Source organism: Canis aureus, chromosome 36 (assembly GCF_053574225.1).
Source record: "Canis aureus isolate CA01 chromosome 36, VMU_Caureus_v.1.0, whole genome shotgun sequence".
NCBI classification, from domain to species: domain Eukaryota; kingdom Metazoa; phylum Chordata; class Mammalia; order Carnivora; family Canidae; genus Canis; species Canis aureus.
This window is the reverse complement of record NC_135646.1, coordinates 14429646-14449287: the sequence shown is the minus strand read 5'-3', so window position 1 is coordinate 14449287 and position 19642 is coordinate 14429646. Positions and strand designations below refer to the sequence as shown.

At 43.1% G+C, this 19642-nt stretch overlaps 1 protein-coding gene across 2 annotated transcripts; it reads right to left on the bottom strand.

Moving 5' to 3' along the window:
* Positions 1–276: 276 nt before the first annotated feature.
* On the bottom strand, positions 277–19431 carry IDH1 (isocitrate dehydrogenase (NADP(+)) 1). Of its 2 annotated transcripts, none has more exons than XM_077885535.1 (10): positions 19266–19431; positions 18185–18251; positions 15339–15476; positions 12461–12752; positions 9356–9461; positions 7886–8063; positions 5816–5967; positions 3599–3739; positions 2535–2697; positions 277–1235 (listed from the first exon to the last, which is right to left on the bottom strand). In XM_077885535.1, the coding sequence occupies exons 3-10, from the start codon at positions 15458–15460 to the stop codon at positions 1145–1147; spliced, it is 1245 nt and encodes a 414-aa protein (XP_077741661.1). In that variant the 5' UTR covers positions 15461–15476; positions 18185–18251; positions 19266–19431; the 3' UTR covers positions 277–1144. The 2 variants fall into 2 exon arrangements, with proteins under 2 accessions (XP_077741661.1, XP_077741662.1); XM_077885536.1 differs by lacking the exon at positions 19266–19431 and adding an exon at positions 18373–18659.
* Between the last annotated feature and the right edge of the window lie 211 nt (positions 19432–19642).

The window sequence follows — 19642 nt, the reverse complement described above, 5'->3', positions numbered from 1 at the left end:
TAAGTCTTCATTGGCTTCCTATAAACTTACATGATCATACTTCCATTCCTTAGCAAATGCCTATGCTTGATTCCCTAATATTCTTCTAGTAATCTCTTGTTCTGTCGTTGGTCTTCTTTCCCTTTCACTGTAGGCTCCACATCTTCCTGTTTACTTATCCATTTTCCCCACAGTAAACTCCTTCAGGGCAGAGACCACTTAAAATTGAATTCCTGTGGCCAGGACCTAGCATGGTGCCTGGCACCTAAAGCATACTCACAAATAAAAACCCAAGACTAGTCATTAGCACTTAATTTTAATAACAATTAATAGTTTAGATGAAGAATAGACTAGAATAGTGTTTAAAATCAACTTTTGAAAAAATCACATTTGTAGAAGGGAAATAAAACGGGCCAGCAGAAGTCCAAAAAAAGGTGCAGCTTGGGTTATTGCACTTGGATGAAATATGCTGCTCAGGGTAGCATAATACTCAGGCCACACAAGGCCAGGAAGAGGGGACAAACAGAGGCCAGACCCTCAGGTCATCTTTATTCTGGATTCCAAAGTCTCCAGTTGCCTCAGAAATATTTAGCATTTTCAAAACAATCAAGAAGACCTCTTTACAAAAGTGACTGCGGTGTCTCCAGCGGGTATTAGTAACACCTACGCTCTTCATTCCAGACGATGGGCAAGTTGGCAAGTTCACCGTACAGCTCTACTGCACGAAATGGGACATCTCTTACACCAAAACCACACAGCGCCCCAGGCCCCGGAGCGATGAAGGGAGTCAATGTGTACTTCACATCTATTTCAGGGAGCAACACTGTGGCTACAGTTTACCCTTTCAAGCACTCTTCATTTTGGTCATTTGCATTGGAACATAAGAAAAAGGGACAATGAGTATACAACGAGCATGAAAGTAATTCCTAGGCTACTAGTAGAAAATAAAATAAAATTTAAAAAAGTTCCCTGCCACGTTCACGAGGGTGGCATAAGTGTAAGCTACTTAAGAAAAAGGCTGTAAACTTATAGAAAAGATAAACTCTGGCTTCTAAACAAATTACAAAATTGATTTTACCTTTTCCCCTTGAGTGTTATACAGGAAAATGTAAACCAGTGGACCTAGTTACCAAAAACACGTATCCTCCTAAGCTGAGGGATGGCCTTACAGTTTGGCCTGAGCTAGTTTTATATTCAAGTTTTCTCCAAGTTTGTCCATGAACTCAAATGTATTCAAGTAGTCAGAACGTTGCACACTAATAAAGGAAGAAAAAGAAAAGAGAGATTAGTTTGTTTCTGATCTGCGGGCAGAGGGAAAATTCTAGAAGTGCTACATAGGTAGCATTTTACTTAGGTCTAGAAGAAAACTAGTATTAACGAAGTATGACTATATGGCTGATGACTGTGCTCAAGGCTCAAGGGGCTGACGCAGGCTACAGGCAGCCTGCACTGGCAGCTCGGCCACATGCACCTTCACAGAATGTCCCTTGCCCTGAGTCTTTGAGGACAAAACTATCACAGAGCTCCCATTCAGACTGAACTCAACCCACTTCTTATTCCTCATTCTTAAAAATAACAAAACCTATTCAGGGGTACGGCCATGCTCTCATCAACATTCCTACAAATTGTCACATGTCCTTAAAAAAGTTTTAATGCTCTTTTATTTTATCACGGTCTTTCTTAAAAAAAAAAAAAAAAAAAAGAAAGAAAAAAGAAAAGATAGTCTGGCTAATGTAATCCTGCTGACAAGTGCCTATTCAAATAGACCACAAAGGTAGTGTACTGATAAGAACATTTCAAGCACTGTATTCTTGCCAGAAATTTAAGATAAGAAAGATGTAGCGATTGAGTATATCCTCATCACTGAGAGGACGCATGCTTAGGACATGGGATTAATGTTAAACTTTAGTAGGGTTTCTTGAGGTGAGTCATAGTGACCAGCTGTGAGGGAGAAGTCTCTGACTGGCAGTCAATCCAACTGGGCTACATGCTACCATGTTCTCAGAAAAATCCTGGGCAATAAACGGGCCTTGAATGTTGGTTGTAAATAATTACGGAAGGGACTAAGACCTAGTGGCACGTAAAACTTGTGCAGTTACTCTTCTTACTCATAAATTGAAGAAAATAAAGGGGAAGAATACAATACCCTTGGAGGTCCCTCTGTTTCAAATGTCTATAATTTACTTGTTAAATTAAACAGAACCTTGTCACCCGATGATTTTCGACTAGATCAGAGGTCAGCAAACTACAGTGTGGCCCATGGACTCCATCCAGGGTACAGTTTAATTGGAACACGGCCACATCCACCAGCTTCTGTATCATCTGTGACTGTGCTCCTTCCACAGTGGCAAAGTTCAATAGCTGAGGAGTTTGAAAAGGCTGTATGTTCCATAAAGTCTGAACTGCTTATTGTCCACAATCAGTAGTGTCTGTTGACCCCTGATCTAGGCAATAAATAACAAATAATTCATGTACTTCCAAAAAGCACTGCTGTTTTGAGCCCAGTAAAGGTAAGTGGTGATTTGACTACAGAGCTCAGGGCATCTTATACTTACTTGGGCAAACCTTTAATACAAGCAGCCAAGTCCTTGGTCATGAAGCCAGCCTCAATGGTCTCAACACAGACTTCTTCCAAAGCCTTTGCAAAGAAGCTGAGCTCTTTGTTGTTATCAAGCTTAGCTCTGTGGGCTAACCCTCTGGTCCAGGCAAAAATGGAAGCTGAAAGAGCAAAACCAAACCAAACCCAAAAGCCAACACTTAGATCATACCAAGAGGGATTCCCAAATGTTTCAGTTGCCAAAAACAGAACAATTTTTTTTTTGTTTGTTTGCTTGGGTGATTGATTCCATTAGGTGCTATCCACATGGGCTATAAAGTTTTCTAAGAACTGGGAATATTTTATTGGATAGAAACTTAAAAAAAAAATCTGTCTTGCTGTTGAGCAGAGGTCTTGGGTTTTGTTAGAGCCTTACGAAAGCACATTTTCACGGTGTGCTAGTAGTACTTGAAGCTTGAGGGCATTTACTAATTTGGAATAGGTCACAATCTCCTCTCTCTTGTCTATGGTGGCCTCCCTGCCTCTTCCCAAGCTGTAATCTCTTTTTAAAGTGTTGTCCTTAGGGGCAGCCCAGGGGCTTAGCGGTTTAGCGCCGCCTTCAGTCCAGGGTGTGCTCCTGGAGACCCGGGATTGAGTCCCACGTGGCGCTCCCTGCATCATGGAGCCTGCTTCTCCCTCTGCCTGTGTCTCTGCCTCTCTGTGTGTCTCTCATGAATGAATAAATAAAATCTTAAAAAAAAAAAGTGTTGTCCTTAAAATTCGGTTAGAAGGATCGATCTGTGTGGCTTTTAGATTCTTAGCCATCTGTGGCATTTCACTGCACCAGAGGAAAAGGAAAATGCTCAGTGACAACATTCTTCTTTATAGCGTACATTCTGCTACAAAATGGAAAAGCATATATTGTGTATATTTCAAGTACATTGAAACGGCTCTTAGTAGAACAGATCTGCTGTTTGGTGAGGATTTTAGACACAACGTGTTGGGCAGCCAAAGGAATATGTCTGATTTCCTTTGGAGATCTCCACTCTCTGGTTGGAAATCAGCGTAGCAATAAACACTTACCAATGGGATTGGTGGACGTCTCCTGGCCTTTCTGATACATGCGGTAGTGACGTGTTACAGTCCCATGGGCAGCCTCTGCTTCTACTGTCTTGCCGTCTGGACAAACGAGCACGCTGGTCATCATGCCAAGAGAGCCGTAACCTGTAAGAGGCAGAATGTGAAGCATCAGGTACAACTGCACGAAGAACATTGGGTCTCTCAGAGATGAAAGAGGTCTCAGGAAACGAAATAAATATACGCATGTGTAGTCATCAATGATTCTGCCTCTCAGGAAGCAGGGTCCCTGCTCCGGACCTCAGGGTCAAAGCCACCTCTGGAAAGGCTACGCTTCTTCGTCCCGCATATATTCACAAATTTATGCACATTCATCTGATTCATAGGGTTGTTGTAAGAATTAGATGAATAGACGTATATTTGTGAAAAGAATATATATTCATCTTCCTTTGAATAGTACCTGCCACGAGTAAGAAGAGCTCAGTATGTTACTGCTATCCATATGTGCAGCCAGATGCTGTGATGTGGGAAAATAAAAAGATTAATGACAGTTGTGTCCTGCCATCAGGCTGCTCAGACTCACTGGACTGGAAAGAAAAGGCAGGTTGAAAACAGGATGGGATGACCCAAGAACATCCCTCTTGCCCTTACCCCCTGTAACAGCCCCAACAAAACAGTCCTATTTTGTGACTTCCTATCCAGAGAATTACATTACCACTTTTTAAGTCTAGACAATTGGTTTTCCTTCTTTTATTCACTCTTACACTTGAATTCAAAGAATATTTTTCTCTGTTTTTAGCTACCTTCCAATAGCACCTGTGGAGTTAATAATGCAAATTTGTAACAAGCTGCTGTTTGTCAGTTTTGGTTTTTGGTTTGAGAGTAGGTAAATAAACAATGCTTTTTAAAAAAAACTCATTGTTAGAAACTTCTGCATGGGATTAGTAGGCTCCTTTCATTTTTTTAATATAAATTTATTTTTTATTGGTGTTCAATTTGCCAACATATAGCATAACACCCAGTGCTCATCCCATCAAGTGCCCCCCTCAGTGCCTGTCACCCAGTCACCCCCCCCCTCCCGCCCACCTTCCCTTCCACCCCCCCTAGTTCATTTCCCAGAGTTAGGAGTCTCTCATGTTCTGTCTCCCTTTCTGATATTTCCCACTCATTTTTTCTCCTTTCCCCTTTATTCCCTAGTAGGCTCCTTTCATATCACTGTGTTGGTCTGGGGCTTTCGTAGACTCAAATGTTTACTGGTTGGAGAAGTTCAGGACCATATCCAAAGTGAGTTTGTCTATCTTTAATATTAGGACACTAGTTGGTATCACCATCAAAACTGAGGATGTAAGTGGTTTGAGTCCAAAGTAGTTCATACCCTAGGAAAGAACGGACACCAGGACAGCTCTGCCTTTGCCTTTTGACTGTTGAGCTGCACTGAGGTCACATTTATCTACAAGCTCTGCCCAGACACAGAGCATTGGTCCCAGGTATCTTATCAGTGCACTACTGGATACTGCACTTCAAAAGTCCTATTCCAAAGTCCTTTGAACTTCTGTATCTTGACATTTACATTTGAAATATCCCTCCAGATACTCCCTTAGTTGCTTTGAGGACATTTAGAAACAGTGGGACGATTTGGGTCCCTTTCTAAGAAATCTGCTCACAAGGAATAGTTTCCTTTGTCCACCATGGAAGCATCCACAAGGCATCACTCCTTCCTCTAGTGAATGCAGCACAAAGGATCATGAGCGTTTGCAGACACAGGATGGTAAAGAGAACTGTCTAACTCCCGTATCTGACATAAACTTGGGTTGATTTACTGCTTTTCAAACTGGAAGGAGGTGCTTAACTTTTCCAAAGAGAAAAGAAAAAGTAGTACTTTCTGGGGAAAAGCAAAGAGAATTAAAGGTAACAGGAACATTTACCAAGTTTACAGAGCTGCCATGGGTAATTAAAATCAGAGGGCAGTTTGGTGCTGGAGAAATCAGAGCAGACTTTCTGTTGATCTGGCCCTTACCTCTGACATAAAGTGGAATTTCTGTGAACAGCCCCGGGCTTCTTTGCATAGGCTGAGAAGATGGAACTGGATAGCTTGTAGTGTTTACATTTCATGATTTAACAAAGGGCTGCAACCACACCTCTTCCCAAACTAGAGAGCTATTGTGGCCTGACCTTCGTGTCACAGGCTGAGCTCCACCTCTTCTTGTTCCCATAGCTCCTCACCTTGGGCCACGGAGTCCGACTGCACGTCGCCATCATAGTTTTTACAGGCCCAGATAAAGCCTCCCTCGGATTTCATAGCTTGGGCCACCATGTCATCAATGAGCCTATGCTCATACCAGATGTTCTGGGCTTCGAATTGGGATTTATACTGCCTACGAAGCAAAAGAGAAAAGGGAATTAAAGAAATTGTTGGGCAGCCCAGGTGGCTCGGCGGTTTAGCACCGCCTTCGGCCCAGGATGTGATCCTGGAGACCCGGGATCGAGTCTTGCATCAGGCTCCCTGCGTGGAGCCTGCTTCTCCCTCTGCCTGTGTTTCTGCCTCTCTCTCTCTCTCTCTCTCTCTCTCTCTCATGGATAAATAAATAAAATCTTAAAAAAAAAAAAAAGAAATTGTTAGGTATAGTACCTGCTTCTCCAAAGAGAGTGGGGGTTGGGCCAGAAGCAGCATTTTTTTTAGAGGAAGCAGCAGAGATTTGAGAATCTAATAGACCTAAGGTCAAACCCTGTCCACTTGCTAGCTGCTAAACCCCAATTTCCCCACCAGAGAGTAATTTCACATCCTTCACAGAGATGTAAGAATAAGGGAGAGAATAGAGTGTCCCCAGCACTATTTTTAGTTTTCAGTACACTGCTGATCAGATTCAGTACACTACTGGGTACATTCAGGATGTCCTGAGGCACAGCTTACTTTAAGAATCTAATAACGAGGGTGTCTAGGGTGACTTAAGTTGGTTGAACATCTGACTTCGGATCAGGTCCTGGGATCTCAGGGTCCTGGGATCGAGCCCCACCTTGGGCTCCCCATTCAACAGGGTGTCTGCTTATCCCTACCTCCCCCAGTTGTGCTCTGTTTCCCTCTCAAATAAATAAATAAAATCTTAGAAGAAAAAAAAAAGAATGTAATAATGGATGAAAAAGACTATTCTTCCACTCTATATCTTTCAGGAAAGTAGGACAGCTCCTGGGGTTGGTATGGATGGGTAGCAGGAAGAGGAATTAAGGTTTCTTAGGAAACATACCTAAAATCCAAGCCCTGGCCTCCACACTTTCCTAAAAGGGAGTTTTGCATCTTAAAAGTTAACACATGCTCTCATGTTGAACCTGAAGTTCTTATAGACAAGTTCAAATGATTCCACTAAAGCAGAGTTTTAAATCACAACAACGGGCTTCAAAAAGAATGGAAATGTGCCCAATTCAGAAAGTCATATGCTTGAAAAATTAGAATTTTTAAATTTTTTTTGAGAGAGAGAGACAGAGAGTGCAAGCATTAATGGTAGGGGTGGGGGTATGTGTGTGTGTGGGGGGGGATAGAGAGAATCTTAAGTAGGCTCCATTCCAGCATGGAGCTCAACACGCCCAATGTGGGGCCCAAACTCATGACCCTGAGATCATGTCCTGAGCTGAAATCAAGAGTTGGGTACTTAACCAACTGACCCACCCAGGTACCCCTCTTTTTAATTTTTTAAAGGATTTTATTTTTAAATAATCTCTATACCTAACATGAGGCTCAGACTCACAACTCTGATATCAACAGTCCCATGCTCCACCAACTCAGCTAGCCAGGCGCTCCCTGGCCAAATCAGAACTTTCTATCAGTTACAGGGCACCTTCATTCAAACATTATAAACAATTTTGGCTCTTAATAAAAATAAATGTGGGACGCTTATTTGAAAACATTTTCCTTGGGATCCCTGGGTGGCGCAGCGGTTTGGCACCTGCCTTTGGCCCAGGGCGCGATCCTGGAGACCCGGGATCTAATCTCACGTCGGGCTCCCGGTGCATGGAGCCTGCTTCTCCCTCTGCCTATGTCTCTGCCTCTCTCTCTCTCTATGTGTCTATCATAAATAAATAAAAATTTTAAAAAAATTAAAAAAAAAAGAAAACATTTTCCTTCTAAAAGCAACTCAAGATTGGTTTGTTTCACATCTGTTAAATTTTAGCTATGCCCTTAACTTTATGGGATAGTGATGGTTTTCATTCAATTTGTCCCAGAATCAAAGGGATAAGGATGCAAATAAGTCCTGGCTTATTTTAGAAAAAAGACAAGAAAAAAAAAAGAACTGTACTTACTTGTCATATATTTCCTGAAAGATGTCCTTAAAACGTCCATCATATTTTTTCAGAATAGTGTTTTTGGTGCTCAGATACAAAGGCCAACTCTTAGACAGAGCCATCTGGAAAGAACTGTGTGCAAAATCTTCAATCGACTTATCTTGATTGTACATCCCCATGGCCACACCACCACCCTCTGTGGGGGGGGGAGGGGAACACCGATGATAACAGGAAAACAAAGGTAAATGGGGTAGAGTTGTAACAAATCCAAATTCACCTACCACCACCTAAGCACCCAAGCATGTCTGAACCTAGACTTCAAAAAGTCCTACCCAGGCTTCAAATGGGAATATTCCATGAGTTGCTGAGGCACGTGATTGGAAGAAAGTCAATTCTAGATAAGGACATATAAGGACATTCTAACTTGTTTTGAAAGGGCAATAGAAGTGAGAAAAACATGGTCCTCAGGATCCAGAAGACACCAAAATACTAAAAACTACTGATCTATGAACCAGAAATACACTCGAGAAATGGTGAATCATTTTCGTGCTTTCACACTTAAGATTTCACATGTGTTTTAATCTCTACGTTTGTGCTCTGTCCTTAGCCATTGAGAAAAATCTGGATTTCAAATATTGAATGAGAATTCTCATAATTTCCTGGAGGATACTGAAGGTTCATACCTCGTTGGTAGAAATAATTATGCTACATGTAATCACTAGTGTTTCACGACTCTAGGTGAACTCTGTAATTACTGAAAGATAGAACTTGAATCTTTGCCACTGCCCAGGGCCAACGTAGGCTTGAAATGTGCAAGGCCAAAACCCGCTGAGCTAGATTCCATTAAAATGATACTATTTGGAGGAGGCGAAGAGTACAAAGGCTAGGTGAGCTTTGAGTTTCTGTTTGTGTGAGAGCTTTTAACAACTTCAGTAGTGGAGAAAGGTGGTTTTCTGTTCTTTCAACCTTTAGGTGGCATTTGCCACAAATGGATCTTTGAAGCAGCAGGATGGTAGGGAAGAAAAAGCAAAAAGCAAACATTTACTTTCACAGAATAAATACTCAGGGCAAGAAGAAAATTTCAGCAACTATATAACGCAACCTTTTTCCAATAAAAATCGTAGTAGAGCAAAGGGCAGATTACATGACAGGTGATACAGGATTAGCAATGTTTAATTTCTTTAATTCATTTATAATAGATTCCTGCCAACCTTCCCTCCACGTTTCAAGAGAAGGGCAAAACTATGTACCATCTTTGCCCACATGCATTTCCAATGAAGTGGCTAGTTCCCTTTGTGTCTTTCTTTATTGCACCCCATGGGAAGGCATGGAAGCCAATTCCTTCTTTATGCTAGTTTTTGGGCCCTGTAGAAATGTTGTAGATTCCAGATTGTATTTCTGGCAGCCACATAACTATTAAAAAGCAGTACTAATAGTGTCTAAATGACCTGTAAAAAAATGAACAGATATAGCTCATGATGAACTTACCTTCAAAGTTATGTACCAGGTAGGTCATTTTTTCAGATCCATCACTGGGCGTGTAGGTTATCTCTACTTTACCAGGCCCGGGAACAACAAAATCAGTTGCTCTGTACTGTGTAGGGGGGAGAAATATATAAAGAGAAAAAAAACTATCCTTCCAAGAATTATAATGGGAAAAAAAAATCCTAGAATATAGCACTGTCAGATAGCTAAACAAACAGGGCAGTGTGCCTCAGCCTCCATTTATTTTAGAGATGGGAAAATAAGGTCCAGAGACTTCCCAAAGTAAGTTAATCCTGGTATAGACTGAAGATCAGATTTACTGGATGCCTCTCATGTAAAGGGAGAACCAGTAAGGAGTGGAGGAGGACACTAAGCATTTCCTTCTAGGAAGCTTATGGCCTAACAAAGACAAACCAAGTGAGAAGCCACTCAAGTGCTTTCAAATGTCAAAGGGGGGCTAAGATAAGAAATGTAGCAGGATGACACAGGAAAAGAAATGACCGAGACCTGGAGGTCAAGGAAGACTTTCCACAGGGGGATGATAATACACTAGCTACAGTGTCGATGGAGACCAGAGAGCAAATGCCTTGTCCTCACTGCACGAGACACTAAGTGACCAGCTTGAATGATCTCATCTCATTTGACTCTTACATCAATCCTACAATGGAAGAACTGTGATAGAGTGGAAAGAACACATCTAGGGTCAAAAGACTTGGGATCCGGTCCTTAGACCTTTAGGGTTCAGTCTCTTCACCATTATTATCACTACTAACTCCAGCCCAGGATTTGTCCAAAAGCAGCAGTGACTGTGGAAGTGGCTGGGACAGGCTGGTACCCCACAGGGAAAGAACTGCACAAGGACAGCCGTCTTGCTCATGGGAGTGAGCTATGCTGGGGACATGCACATGAGGGATCCGTAACGTTTAAGTGCACTGTACCCTCTTCAATGACCTTAGAATATTTTCACAATCAGGTACCAACACTTGCTGGCCATGCCTATCTATTTATGTATGTATAGAGTAATACTGATGACAGCCAGGAAAAGAGCCCTCAGGTAACTGTGAAGATTAAATATCCTTTCTACACAGCACATTTGTGTCATATAAAGTCACTGTGGGTGGTAACTCATTCCCATTTCTCAAGAGGAAGACGTTGTGAGGCACCAAAGCATCACAGATGCTTTGCAGAGGGTTTATGCACATTTCAACGATTCAGGCTGAATCAACCTGAGGTTGGGAATTTTCAATCTGGATTTAGAGAATGACCATTCTTCCAAGTGACCGATGCCAAAATAATTCAAAGAAAGGGGGGGGTGGGTGGGTGCAGGATGAAAAAGACAGCATGAACTCCTAAGAACTGAAGAGTGGTCTTCCCCAAAGAACTGGCCACCTGTGGATATCGGAGTTAATTCTGTTGTGATCGGCATGTACTTTGTACGGCTGCAATCTTTAAAATTTCCTGAGACTTGTTTTATGTCCCAGCATATGGTCAACCTGGAGATTGTTTTGTACGCACTTGAAAAAAATCTGTGTAGCTGTCGGGTGGAGTGGATTCTATGAGATCAGTTAGGTCAAGGTGGCTGATAGAGTTGTTGAAATCTTCTATACACTTAACTTTCTCTAAGTGTTTTAATCAATTTTTTGAGAGGATACTAAAATTCCCAATTATTATTAAAAAAAAAAAAAAAAAAAGAATGGTCTTTCCAGGGGGCACTTGGGTGACTGAGTTGGTTGGGCATCTGCCTTCAGCTTGGGTCATGATCCCAGGATCATGGGATCGAGCCCTGCATCGGGGAGCCTGCTTCTCTCTCTCCCTCTGCACTCCCCCTGCTTGTGCTCTCTATCGAATAAATAAATAAGATCTTAAAAAAAATGTTCTTCCTGGGATTAGTGAATTTGTAGTTCTTCTGTCCACATTCTTACTCCTGGGCCTCTGGAAGGTTTGGCCAGGATGAAGGGATAGTTTGAACCACAGAGTAGAACAAAGTGAATGATCCTCAAGGACTGACCCAGTGACCCCTCCCCAGGAACAGAGTGGTCTGCTTTGGCCACACTATTTTTGAGGACAGCTACATCAAAGCCTCTGGATTTCAACATTAGAGATTGTTTCTAAGGCTCTTTCAAGACCTAAGCTGCTTTTTATGAAAGTCTGAAACCTCCGTTTCAATACGGATTTTGTTTAGTTGGCAGTTTTTCCGTTTAATTTGGCAATAAGCTTACTGGTACAAAAGTACAGAAACTTTCTTTTTTCCAAGTAGGAAAGGAATATTTAAAAGAGAATACTTTCACAACTACTAAATCAGTTTTTCCTTTTATGCATAAAGTGATCACATTCAATATAATCTTTGATGGTTCTCAACCCTACCTACACACTGGAATCACTTGGGAGCTTTAAAATATCTGAACCCCATGGAATTCAGGTTCAGCTGGTATAGGGTAGCACTCATTCACTGGAATTAAAACAAATAAAAACCAAAAAAACTCCTTAAAGGGATCTGTTGTATAGCTAGGATGAAGAACCACTAATTTGGTTGAACTATGGGAGATTATACAAAAATGGAAATCTCTTATGGTTTAACTTTATTTTTTTAAGATTTTATTTATTTATTCATGAGAAACAGCGAGAGGCAGAGACACAGGCAGAAGGAGAAGTAGGCTCCTCAAGGGAAGCTGGATGTGGTACTTGATCCCAGGACTCTAGGACCACACCCTAAGCCAAAGGCAGACACTCAACCACTGAGCCACCCAGGTGTCCCTAGGTTAATTAAAAAAAGGGGTGGGGGATGCCTGGGTGGCTCAGTCAGTTAAGTGTCTGACTCTTGATCTCAGCTCAGGTCTGAATCTCAGGGTCATGAGTTCAAGCCCCACATTGTTAAAAAAATTAAAAAAACATACCTGAAAAAAATAATTTGTGTTGAGACAGGTACCTCTCTGTATGTATATTTATTCCTACCTAAATATACAAACAGACACATAAACATTTCTTGATTTTGCACCTCACTTAAAGGGAGTAGTCACCAAAAGAATAAAACATACAGATCAGAACTGCTGGGCAACCAAGGACAGGAAAAAGGAATATGGAAAATCAAATGATGCCAACACGACTTACTTGATCCCCATAAGCATGACGACCTATGATGATGGGTTTTACCCATCCGCTCACAAGCCGGGGGATGTTTTTGCAGATAATAGCTTCCCTGAAGACAGTGCCACCCAGAATATTTCGGATGGTGCCATTTGGTGATTTCCACATTTGTTTCAACTTGAACTCCTCAACCCTCTTTTCATCGGGGGTGATGGTAGCACACTTGACACCAACGTTGTACTTCTTTATAGCTTCTGCAGCATCCTTGGTGACCTGGTCATTGGTGGCATCGCGATTCTCTATGCCTAAATCATAGCTGGGAGGGAAAGGTCATTAAGTGTTAACTCTCCAGACAAACTGATGAGTGACCAAGGCACCAGTCTCTGTGTGATGGCGCACAACGCCTACCCCGAAGAAAGGAAAGGCTCAAAACATACCTAAATCTGCCAACTTTTAGGATCAGAGCATCTCAGACACAGAAGATGGCTGCCAACCAAAGAAGGACTAGGAGAGGCTAGATTGTGGGCCGCACCCATCTCGGGTGTGGGAAGCTGTCTAGAAGGAAACTGAATGGAAATCATTGTGCTCTGCCCCTTTGTGTGCTCTTCACCATAAAGATGCAATAATAGCTCAAGCAACCGTTTTTGCAGACTTCCTTCCATAAAATTACCATAAAAGCGTAAGCCTAAGTACCTTATTTTCCCTTAGTAAATACTGTGCTTTAAAAATAAAGGGGTCAGAAGGTTTAAAGGATTGTTTGTATTCTGGCATTAAAGTGGTAGGAGCTGTAAATGCAAGTCAGTGCCCAAAATGCTACTGACTTCATTAGTCAGAAGATGAACCTTTCCCTAATTCTTAGGCAAGTCTCTTTGTTTTGGAAATCAGCCTGCAGTGTGTTGGGTAAGTAATGGAATCCAGTGACGGAGTTAGAATCATATCCACCAATGCCCACACCGCAGGTTATTCAGAACTGGAAGGAAAGAGGGTTGATTGGCCACGGAGCATAGAAAACGACTAAAGCTTTATCTCAAGTATCTCTGTTGGAAAACAGGAGAGACCAAATAGTAATTAACAATTCATTTTGTCCTCCAAGACTTTTAAAAATGTTTTTGATTTTCAACTTTCAAAACCTGCTAACCCACAAAGTGCCTAGAATTCTCTTTTCAGTTCCTTTTAGTTTTTGCATTTCCCTTGCCTTCGCTATCCTAACTCATGATGCCGATGCAAAGGTAGCAATCTTAATGTATTTCCAAATAACAATTATTCCAAGCTGCTTTGACCTTAGATAATTCACAGACATCTAACGAATCCACTGACTCTCTTATCTTCTGGCACAGGAAATGCTGAATATTACAAATGTCTAATCCTAATTCAAACAAGGGCTGTGGTCAGCACTTTCCACGTTTGTAGGAATCATTTCTTCTCAGAAGCTACCAGTAATTAGTGGAATGTTTGCTTCTCTTCTTAATGTTTCTAACAGAAGAGAATGAATAAGTGGCCTGGGCTACTATCTAGCCCACGGAAAACAAAACAAACACATCACTCTCCACCCTTCCCCTCAGAAAGAACAAGTCATGTAATAATAATAATAATAATAATAATAATAATAATAATAATAACAACAACAATAACAATAATAATAGCCATTTTGGAACAACTTAAAACTTGTCTGAGCCTCCAAAAATGTTTTATTCTGTAGCTAGCGATGCTTTTCCTTCTAGGCATAATGACTGTCTTTTAAAACTCCTTATACCTCAAAGGCTAACGAGGAAAAATTCTGTCTCTACCAAGTGCAGGTGTACAAAGAGCACGAGCAAGTTTAGGAAAATCACAGGGAACAAAGGAGGTGATCTCACAGAGACTTCTGTATCTAACTCCAAACACTTTAAAGACAGAGCAAAGGCTCAAATCCTTAGAACACCAAAGGTGTCAGGGATCGTCGATGGAAAACTGGGGGTTGTGTAAGATAATTTCAAGGGTTCTTTCTGTGCTCTAGTTATGTGAGAAGTGCAAAAGGTTGGGAATGAATGGGGCGGGCGGAGGGGGGACAAGGTCCACTGACTAGTGAAGTAGAGTGACATAAGAGAGGTGGGTAGAAAGGATATAACTGTGGTAACTACATTTACTCTACTATTCAACAGAGACTGCACCTCTATGACTTTCCCTTCCACAAATAATTCCTTGCACTGCTCTGAACCACCGAGTTATAAAAAGAAAACGATCACAGGAAATAGAGGCTTAGCTTTAAAGAGCAGAGAATCATGTGGTTCCCAACACAATTCTTTTCTTTGGAACAACAGTAAGTCCAGTCTTTCTAGAAGTGTGTTAAAATTAAAATAGGAAGTTTGGGGCACCTGAGTGGTTCAGTCCATTAAACATCTGACTTTTGGTTTTGGCTCAGGTTCTGATCTCAGAGATCATGAGATCTAGCACCACATCAGGCTTTGTGCTCAGCGGGGAGTCTGCTTGAGACTCTCTCTGCCCCTCTACCTGCGTTCTCTCTCTTTAAAATAAATAAATCCTTAAAAAAATGAATAAGCGGGGCACTTGGGTGGCTCAGTGGTTGAGCATCTGCCTTTGGCTCAGGGCATGATCCTGGAGTCCCAGGATCAGGTCCCACATCAGGCTCCCTGCATGGAGCCTGGCTTCTCCCTCTGCCTATGTCTCTGCCTCTCTCTCGGGGTCTGTCATGAATAAATAAATAAAATCTTTAAAAATAAATAAGGAAATAAATAAGAAAATAAAGTTAAATGAGAAGGTTCATGTACTTATCTTTAAGCATCCCTCCCTCAGAAACTTTATTCATAAGATACAGCGATAGCTATGCAAACAGCAAGTTATACCCTGAAATCACTTCGATTAGGCTTTCTGACTTTACACTTTGGAAGACTAAATCATTTACCTGTGCAGGTCCAGTTCCACGTAGGGAAAAATGAGTTTTTCTTTAATCAACTCCCAAATGATTCGTGTCATTTCATCTCCTTGCATCTCCACCACAGAACCACCACGGATTTTTTGTGACATCTTGACTTCAAGAAACCTTTAATAAGAACAAATGGTAAGACACAGGTCTTCTTCATTTATTTCATTACTGTGTAAAAACAAAATACAATTTGGTGACTACTAAATACTCCCTCACCACAGCACTATTGCATAAAAAGCTAGTGACGATATATTTACTATTAGAATTGAGCACGTTCTCTATGTAAAGCGTGTGTGGCTTTTGAGGCTGCTCTTACAACCCTGTATGATGGGAATTATTTTCCCATTTTACTTTGACAGAAGGAAAATAGCTTTCCCAAGGCCGGTTCCCTAGATCGTGGGGGGAACCTGACCCTGTAACATGTTCTTAATAATGTTATATCATTATTCTGACTGTTGGTTCATCTTACACAATGAGAGGATTTCTGCAATGTCATGTTTATTTGAACCCTTCTATTCAGCCCCTCATTTTACAGTATCCTCAAGATCAGCAGAAATGATGGGTGCTAGTATTTCTCCTCTTTTAAGAGGCTGTTTTGGTTGAAAATAAAGAACACCAAAGCTATGCTTGGGCAATTCAACAAGTTCCTATATACCATGTTTAAAGAAACATGAAGTCTAAAAGCAAAAGATAAAGAATTTCTCATGGGATTATGTTTTCTTAGAGACAATAATGGATATTGGGGATATCAAAAGTGATTTTTTAATTTAGAAAACTCTCTATATAGAAGGGCTACTACTGCCCAAGAGCCAAGCATGTCCCTGTCCGATTCCTCAGTATCCCAATGCCTGGACTGTTCTTGGGCAGAGGTAAGCTACCAGTAGGTGGGACAAAGAAATGGAATTATTTCAGGAAGGCATGAATTCCTGGGATATGAGAGTAGCAAATACAAATTAATCTGATTTCCAGAAAGGGGTGGGGTGCACCCTCTGGAAGAAGCAAAACTATGAGGTTTCAGGGAAGACCACAACCCATGTGTGTTCCCTGAGGAGTAGAAGAGGCCCTGAGCCCAAAGAAGGTATCTGCTCCCTTCATGATGCTGTAATGGAAAGGTTTTCCCTGGGAGAACATAAAACTACAAATTGCTTTTATTCCCTTAATTATGGCTGAGGACTGGAAAAGTCTGGAGAATGGACTCAAGACAATTCTTAGGTAAGAGGCCTATAAACAGTATCACTTGACAAGCTGAGCTACAGAAATTTGATCTTTAAATAACAAAAATGTACTGGGGGGCACCTGGCCAGCTTAGTAGGTAGAAAGTGTGACTCTTGATCTTGGGGGTCGTGAGTTCAAGCTCCACGCTGGGTATAGAGATTACTCAGAAAAAAATATCTAAAAAAATAACCAAAATGCACTCCTTAGAAGACTGTGAACCTCAGTTCCTTGTGACCAGGCAGGACATATTCCTAATCCTCAGGCCCATTTTCACTTCCCAAATTCGTAATTATAGAATCCGCTTATTACTGTTTAGGAGGTTCCCTATAAACCATTACTGGGGAACCATCTGGAATTCAACGACTCTAGTTGAAGTGAACAAACTGGTGTGGAGGAGTTAATTATTTCTGATGTATAATTTCAAGTATAATTCATAGCAGAGCTTTAAGTATATGATTCAGTCATGCTGAAACCCACTGTTACTTCTGTCCTTGTATTTAAAACAAAACAAAACACAAAAAGAGGCAGCAAACTGATCTTGGTTTTGATATAACATTTCCACGGCTGCATTCCTATGACATATTATACAAGAGTTATGACTTGGCTATTTTTCCTTGATGGCAAATACAATTGATGGGTCATAAGGCATCCTTGAATATGTCCTGCCCTGTCACAAGGAACTGAGGTTTACAGTCCACTAATGAGTACATTTTTGTTCTTTTTTTTTAATTTATTTTTTTAAGTAATCTCTATACCCAAAGTGGGGCTCAAACTCACAACCCCGAGATCAAGAGTCCTCCCTCCCCCAGTACATTTTTGTTATTTAAAGATCAAATTACTTCAGTTCAACTTGTCAAGGGAAACTGTTTATACCTAATAATAGCATTTTTAAACTTAATTTCCTTCTCAGTTGAGGCAAACGTTTTCTGCAGTAATTTTTCTTTATCTCATAATGCACAACTGAAACATTTCAGGACTTCCTCACATTATCCATTAAAACTTTAGCAACTTTTAGCTAAAAAAAGTAAAGTTTTTTTTTTTTTTTTGTAGACTCTTGCTTACCACAACATAGGGCATTATTTATTTCTTTTAGATTTAAATTCCACAGGGGAGGCTTCAGGCTCCCCCCTGGAGATTCACTCCTCTAAGCCTTGCTCCTCAGGTTCTCCCTCTCCACCCAAACTCCGACTTCAGAAGGACTTTTCCAACAAGGCAGCTCATTTAGTCTGAAAGCAGCTGAATTCCAATCTCCTGACACACTTGTGTCATTCCAGAAAATAAACCTGGACTAATACAGAGTCGTTTAAGAAGAAAGAGTTGCTCTACCTTCTCAATTTTCTTTTCATCAACCCCCCAAGTTTTAGCCACATTTTTTTTTCTTTTTAAGCGGAGTTCATGAACTGCAGTAATTTCTAGGCTAAAAACAGTCTCTTGTAGGGAAAGAGCTATATTGAGAGAAACAAGGAAGCAGTTGCAATTTATTGTTGTAAATATCCCTGACTCATTCCCTCGCAGCGCCTCCGCCTGCCTCAAGACCTCCGAGGCCCATTACGCGCAGAGCTGCCGCATCAAAAAAAAGTTCAGAACCGGGAGACTCGGCTAATTCTCACCTTTACAACTTCTAATCGCCCCAACTCCTTTCAGCCTTTGCAGACTCAGTTGACTGCAGTTTACTTCCTAAAACAAAACAAAAAGGAGAATAGAAAGACAAGGTTTGAAACATGCTGGTCAGGATTTAGCTCTTAATGCCGGCCAGACGGCCGGGTTTATCTGGTTTAAAGTTCAGCGCTGAGCGCACCCAGAGGACCGAAGGGCAGTTTTAGGGGCGCAGGGTCCTTCGAAGTCAAGGTGAAAGGAGCACAGGTATCTCGGCCTCGCACCCACGCGAGGGTGCGTCAGTGGGCGCGTCCCGGGGTCCCGTCCGTTAGCTGGTCTCGGGGTTTGCACGCCCTTAGCTGCCGCGGTGAGCAGCGGGCTCTGGGCCTGCACGTCCTTGCAGCCGTTGTGCAAGAGGGGCTGCTGCACGCGCAGCGGGCTCCGCTAGCTTCTCCAGGCGCCCACGCCCGCCCGCCCCTTCGCCCAGCGGCGCAAGAACCTTTCCCCAGGGGGCCTGGAGCCCCGCGGTGGAGGGGGGAGGCTCGCCCAGAACCGAGGATCCAGGCGGGGGCGGTGTCTCCTCCACCCCCTCCCGCCCCCTCCACGCCCCCAAGAGGACGCCTCCACCCCCGCGCCGCCGCTTCCAGCCACCTGAGTTCGCTGCGCACGCCCAAGTCCACGGCTTCCCCTTTCTTTGCACCCAACTCCCCACTGCCGCACGTTTCCCCCCGCTAAACCCAACACTTAGTCTTCCACGCTTCCTTGCATCCTCCCACCACTCGATTTTCCTTTCTGCAGGCAGACCTGGGTTTCTGCAGCAGCAACTTTCCGCCGCCCGATCGCTCCCTTCGGCGCCCTGGGGTGGGCCTGGTCCACATCCAGGCATCTAGCACCCTCTTCGTCCCCCCGTCTCTTCCCCACGCCCAACCTGGATTTCCGCCCCTTCCTTTCGAGCAGGGCCTGCTGCTAAATTCCGCCCTTCCTACCCAAGATATGAGCTTTCTCCCTTTTTCTCCCCATTCCAGCCGCGGGCGGGCTCAGAGCCTCGCGGCAAAAGCCGGGGGCTGGGGGCTGCCCCTCGAAGCCTGCGGTTACCTGCAGGGGAAGGTGGGCGGCCGGGGGGCTGGGAGCGCCACGCCAGCCACACGCTGAAGCTCACAAGCGTCTACACCGGCGATCCCAGCTGGGCACCAGCTGTTTCGGCTGCTGACACCGCCTCCGCACCAGCCCGGGAGCCTGCCGGCAGGGCCGGGCTCTGGCACCGCCACGCTTTTGTCCCCTCCCAGGCCCGCCCCCTCAGCCCACCTCCCGGAGCCCCGCCCCCTGCACGCGGCCAATCGCCGCGCGCCGCCCGCACGGGTGGGCGGGGCCAAGGGCGGGGCCCGAGCCTGGGGGCCGAATCCGCGGCCCCTTCGCGTCCGCTCTCGCTGTAGGGTGGGGGGAGGGGCTGCAGCGCCCCCTGGACTCGGCCG

What these genes read in the sequence shown, in the direction of transcription:
- IDH1 (XM_077885535.1), bottom strand. Translation starts at nt 15,460, where the DNA reads ATGTCACAAAAAATCCGTGGTGGTTCTGTGGTGGAGATGCAAGGAGAT. An exon ending in TTTCAGGAAATATATGACAA is followed by an intron (nt 5,968 to 7,885) that starts GTAAGTACAGTT and finishes TTTGCTTCGTAG; the next exon opens with GCAGTATAAATCCCAATTCG. An exon ending in GACGTCCACCAATCCCATTG is followed by an intron (nt 2,698 to 3,598) that starts GTAAGTGTTTAT and finishes TTGCTCTTTCAG; the next exon opens with CTTCCATTTTTGCCTGGACC.